The sequence below is a fragment of the Mobula birostris genome, chromosome 17, assembly GCF_030028105.1.
Source record: "Mobula birostris isolate sMobBir1 chromosome 17, sMobBir1.hap1, whole genome shotgun sequence".
Taxonomy (NCBI): Eukaryota; Metazoa; Chordata; class Chondrichthyes; order Myliobatiformes; family Myliobatidae; genus Mobula; species Mobula birostris.
This window is the reverse complement of record NC_092386.1, coordinates 55,962,204-55,968,203: the sequence shown is the minus strand read 5'-3', so window position 1 is coordinate 55,968,203 and position 6,000 is coordinate 55,962,204. Positions and strand designations below refer to the sequence as shown.

Genomic DNA, 6,000 nt, shown 5'->3' with positions numbered 1-6,000 from the left:
ACCACCCCAGCAACTTTGAAGGATCTGTGGATTAGTCCCCAAAGAATCCTGTGTTCCTCCTCAATCCTAAGAATCCTGCAATTAATTCTGTATGCTGTCTTCAAGTTTGACCTTCTAAAATCTATCACTTCTCACTTTTCCAGATTGAACTCCATCTGCCACTTCTCAGCCCAAATTTGTATCTTGTCAATGACCCACTGCAACGTACCTTCTACACTATCCATAACACCAACAACCTTTGCATCATCTGAAAACTTACTAACCTGCCCTTCCACTTCATCTAAATCATTTCTAAAAATCAGAGTGCTCCCAGAACAATAGCCTGCAGAACACCACTCATCACCGATCTCCAGGTAGTAATGTGTTATCTACCACCACCTCTGCCTTCTGTGGGCAAGTCAGTTCTCAATCCATGCAGCTAAGTTTCCCTGGATCCCATGCTCCCTGTCTTTATGAATGATATTATCACTGGGAGGATTGTTAAACACCTTGCTAAAATCTATATACACCACAACCAGTGCTCTATCTTCAATTTGTTTCGTCACTTGCTCAAAGAATTCAATCAGGCTCATGAGACACAAGCTGCCGCTAACAAAGCTATTCTGACTATCCCTAGTCAGACAATGCTTCTCAAAATGCTTGTAAATGCTTTCTCTTCAGTAGTTTTCCATCACTTATGGAAGACTTACAGGTCTACAATTCCCAGGATTACCCCATTATCTTTCTTGAACAAAGGAATTCTATTTGCTGCATTCTTTAGGATGCTTCTTTCTTTCTCTTGACTGGATGTTCCATTTCTCTTGTCAACCATTGTTCTTTCATCCAACCATCTTTCCCCTACCTCAAGTTCTGGATAGATTTGCTGCCTAAACAACCTCAATATTTCCATTGTGCATTTCCCTGAGTAAATCTGTCCCAATTTATGCTCCCACGTTCTTGCCTACCATCATAATTCACCCTCGCCCAATTAAATACTTCCCTATACTGTTTGCCCTTATCCTTGTCAAAGGCTATGTAAAGGTCAGAGGGTTGTGGTCACTGTCTCTGAAATGCTCACGACCAACAGATGTCACCTGACCACATCCATTGCTTAGTACTAGATCCAATATGACCTCTCTTCTAACCAACCTGTCCATGTTTACAGGAAGGATTCCTGATACACCCTAACAAAACCTGTGCTAAGACTTTTGTACTAAGGAGATGCCAATCAATATTAGGGAAGTTGAAGTCACCCAAGATAATAACCCAGTTATTTTTGTACCTTTTCAACATCTGCCTTCAATCTGCTTCCTAGCACTTGTTGCTATGGGGTGGGGTGGGAGAGGTCCATAGAATATTTATATTCCACTTTCTTTAAAGTCTAAAGTGGCCACTGAGTATCTTTCAGTTCATTACAAGTCATAACTGACAAGATCTGACACTAATATTGTGGCCACACCTACAGGATGGCTGCACTAGAGGTCTGCTTTGTGTGTTATACCCCAACTTTGAGTGATCGGTGTGACAATGCTATCCCAGGCAGCAAAATCCAGCACTCTGTTTCCTACAGCTCATTGCTGTCAAAGGGAGTTATCAACATTATGAACAAATTTTATTTCACACTATTTAAGTTAGAGGACTAAAATTTAAATTGAAAGAAAGTTTACAGATACTAAACATATATAGAAGTTGCTTTGTTTTTAAAACACAGAGCAATAGAGCACAGAAGGGGGCCCTTAGCCCACGATGTTCTGCTGACCTACCTGAACTTACTCCACAATCACTCTAAACCTTCATCCCTGCACAGCCTATAACCCTCCATTTTTCTTAATCCATGTACTTAAGAGTGTTTTAAATATCTCTATTGCATCAGTCTATACCACCATTCCCAGCAGTGTTTTCCAGGCACCCACCAGTCTGTAAAAACCCTTCTGACATTTCCCCCCAGCCAAACTGAACTTTCTTCCACTTAACTTGTCATGTCATGTGGTCCTGGGCACTGCTACCTAGGAAAAAGGGTGCTGGCCAACATTACTTCCATTTTAAAAAAAAACAGCTGTGTGGACCAAACATAGCTCTGAACAGGAAATTCTTACAAAACTGTGCAGTGTTTTAAATGCTTTTCTTTTTGTAATACACATACTATGAATATTTAGAATAAAAACTCACTTTATTTCATTTATTAATTGAAAGGTAAATGAAATAGAGTACAACAGAAAATATTTCACATTTCATAAACTTTTTCTCGTCTGTCTTCATTAAAAATCTATTACCAAACACTGTCCAGATTAATTTTGCACTCAGGTGAAAGACATGCCTTAATCCTCATGAAATCATTCAAATATTTCACTTTAAATCTGCTTGTGGATTTTTACATTTGATCGAATTCATAAGACTGAATCCACATTTGCAGTCAGCACTAGAAGATTGAAAGTTTCCAATGAGGTTGACAAGAATATCTTCAAATTCTTGCATTGACTAGACATTGTCAGTGCTCAGCAGACCAGCAGCTTATAATAATGAGCTACTGACTTCCATTCTGTGTTTAGTGTTACAATTTGTAACATTTTGCAACTTGAAACACTGACAATACAAATACATTGAAGCTCTAAAAGGATATGGTATTTTTATTACTTTGAAAATTTATAGAATTCATTAATAACAGGGCATTTCACAATTATTAACATAGATTTCAAAATTATATTGCCATTATATAAAAGAAAACTCCAGCTGTGCAGCCACAAAGGTTATGTGTGTGGGGGTATTTCAGTTACTGCATGGTTGCTCAGCTTAGGAGGAACAGTGGTGCTGGTTATACACCAGCTATGCCTCTCAATCTTATACACTTCAAGTTTCCTCTCATCCTCTGTTGTGCCAAAGAGAAAAGCTCTAGCTTACTCAACCTTTCCTCATACAATATGTTCTCTAAATCCACGCAGCATCCTGCTAAATCATCTTTGCACCCTCACGTTTTCACATCCTTCCTGTAATGAAGGATTATGTTCCTGTACTCCAAGTGTGATCTACTCATAAAAACCAGCAGACAATACATCCATCAACATGCAAGCAACTTAGAAGGTTTTATGGACTCTTAGCCCAAGATCCCTCTGTTACTCCACTCTGCCAAGGATCCTGCTATAAACCTGGGCCACATGATTTGCTTCAGAACATTCAAAAGTCCATTGAATCAGATCACGTACAGCACCAGTGGGTTTAAAATTGAAGTCAGACCATTTAGTGTTCCATACCTGTGGGCTGGCTCAAGAAAGTTAGTATTGCAGGTACTAGGGAAGCCTGAGCTGGACGAGAGAGAAAGAGATACATCAGGGCTTGCTGGTGTTATATCTGAATAAGCACCCGAGGAAAAACTCTCAAACTTGGTGCATCAGGCAAAAGCAACAAGTTATAGCACAGAGGTCATTCAGGCTACACTCCATACCAGCTCCAAGTCATACAGCCAAATCCCTTCCTGTCCCTTCAATAGCCCAGCAAACTCTCTAATGTATAAACCACTTCCTTTTGAACATTGTAATTAAGTCTGCTTCCAATATCAGTGGCAGAGCATTCTGGACCTCAGCCAATCAATTTTCATTGTCTTAATTCCTAACTATCAAATGATAAGATTGTCCTCTTATCTATTCCCTTCACACTTTTAAACACTGAAATCTCTTGCAACATGTGCTTGAAAGAGGAAGCCAGTTTTTCTAGTCCAGCCATGACAGGTTTATCTTATGTCGTTCCACCTATCCATGACAGTTTTCAATTTTCATGAAATGTTAAAAATTCACCAATACTCTTAAAGCCACATTTCATCAAGTCTCTTTGTGACTTCCACTTTTTATTTGCCTGAAGTCTGAGACCCATATTTCAACAACATTCAATGGCTGTGCCTCCAAGGCTTGTGGCTATGATTAAACCATTGCCCCAAATACTTTCACAAGGAAAATGCAGAGTTGTGCTCATTACCTATTTGCTAACCTTGGGCATTACCAATCTTAGGGATTGTGAATAAACAATCTGATTTCACCATCTGAATCTGTTATGATATTGACAACCAAGGTTCAGCTGTCAGTTATACCATGGAATCTTAAGTGACTTTTTTTTACACTTTATCCCGAGTGAATTTTATGAAGTAGCTTTTTAATTAGCATCTAGTGATCTCAATCTTGGCGATAAAAAAAATTCCCAATATAGTAACTATTAACTCAACATCCTAATTTTAGTTCCTCCAAACCTTTGGCATTTTGTTCAAGCCTCCCGAAAGCAAGTGAAGAAGCCCATGTGAAAAAATTCTGGAGTTGGGCTAAGCCATGTAGCTGCAAGAAATTGCAGGCTGGCCAGGAGTCATGCTGTGTCCATATGTAGACTGTATCAGGGTTCACAGGATCTCAAGTGTTAATCATTAAGCAAATTGGATTCAATCCTTGGGCAAATTAGCCAGAGAAAAATCTGCTGAGAACAGGATACACAATCCACCCTGTTTCAGAGGCATTCCATGCCACACACATAGCAGTTACACAGTATCATTCTAGTTGGGCAAATTCAGCTTTATTCTTTGCTTTGTACAGGTTAATTACTTTGAAAGGCTGGATTCTCAAAATGGGCGTACTTCATGTTCTTCTTTTCCCATATCTGCCAAGCAAAGTAACTCAATACACCAGCAATGATCAAAAGCACTGAAAAAAAAGTGGACAGAAAGATTTTAAATGGAATATTCACATTTGTCACAAAAACCACCAAGCTAATATCTAAAACAAAGCACAAAATACAGGAGGGCTGAGTGGCTCACACAGATCTATAGGAAAAAAAAAGTAAATACTTGATGTTTCGGGCTGAGACCCTCTTCAGGACGAAGGAAGGGGGAAGAGCCTGAATAAAAACGGTGGGGGAAAGAGGCTAGCGGGAAGGTGATAGGTAAAGCCAGGTGGGTTGGGAAGGTCAAGGGTTAGAGAAGAAACAACTTGATCAGAGAGGAGAGCGGACAATAGGAGAAAAGGGGTGGAGTAGGGGACCCAGGGGGAATAAGCAGGTGAGAAGTGAAAGGTCAGATTGTGGAATAGAGGAGGGGGCGGGAATTTTTCACCAGAAGGAAAAATCGATATTCGTGCCATCAGGTTGGGGCGGGGGGGGGGGGGGGGGGCAGTATCCAGACAGAATACAAGGTGTTTCTCCTGCATCCTGAGGGTGGCCTCATCTTAGCACAAGAGCAGACCATGGATCAGCCAGTCAGAATGGGAATGGAAATCAGAATTAGAGTGTTTGGCCACCGGGAAGTCCCTCTTGTGGCAGATGGTGTGGAAGTGGTGATGAAGTGGTCCCTCAATTCATGACGGGTCTCACCAATGTATAGGAGGCCGCACCGGGAATACTGGAGACAATAGAGTACCTGAGCAGATTCCCAGGCGGAGCACCGTTTCACCTGGAAGGACTGTTTGGGGTCCCAAATGCAGGAGGTGAGGAAGAAGGTAAATGGGCAGGTGTGGCACATAGGCTGCTTGCAGTGGTAAGTGCCGGGAGGAAGATTATTGGGCAGGGATGAATGGGCAAGGGAATCACAGAGGGAGCGATCCCTGTGGAAAGCAGGGGTGGGGGTGGGGTGGAGGTAAAGATGCATTTAGTGGTAGGATCCTTTTGGAAGTTGTGTTTTTGAATGCGGAAGTTGCCAATGATAATGCGTTAGATGCGGAGGTTGGAAGCCAACATCTAGTTGCTGGTACCCAGCACCAAGGTAGAGAATCATCTATCCATATTGGAGATCTGATAGAGGTTTATAAGATTATGAAAGGCATAGATACAGTAGACAGCGAGTATTTGTTTCCCAGGGTTGAAATATCAAATACCAGAGGACATGCATTGAAGGTGAGAGTGGGTAGGTTCCAAGGGGATTGAAAGGATATATTGCTTTTAAATAACAACTCAGAGTGGTGGATGCCTGGTATGATGGTAGGCAAGTACATTAGAGGCTTTTAAGAGAATTTTAGATAGACACATGGATGTAAGGAAGATGGAGGGGATATGGAC

The 6,000-nt window shown here is 41.1% G+C and overlaps 1 protein-coding gene across 1 annotated transcript in view; it reads right to left on the bottom strand.

Moving 5' to 3' along the window:
* Window positions 1-4,281: 4,281 nt before the first annotated feature.
* The window catches only part of LOC140211444 (uncharacterized), an 83,451-nt gene continuing 81,732 nt past the window's right edge, over window positions 4,282-6,000 (bottom strand). Inside the window, exon 44 of the mRNA XM_072281153.1 lies at window positions 4,282-4,655. Within this exon, the coding sequence (XP_072137254.1) occupies window positions 4,549-4,655 (107 nt within the window). The 3' untranslated portion in view covers window positions 4,282-4,548. The remainder of the gene's footprint in view (window positions 4,656-6,000) is intronic.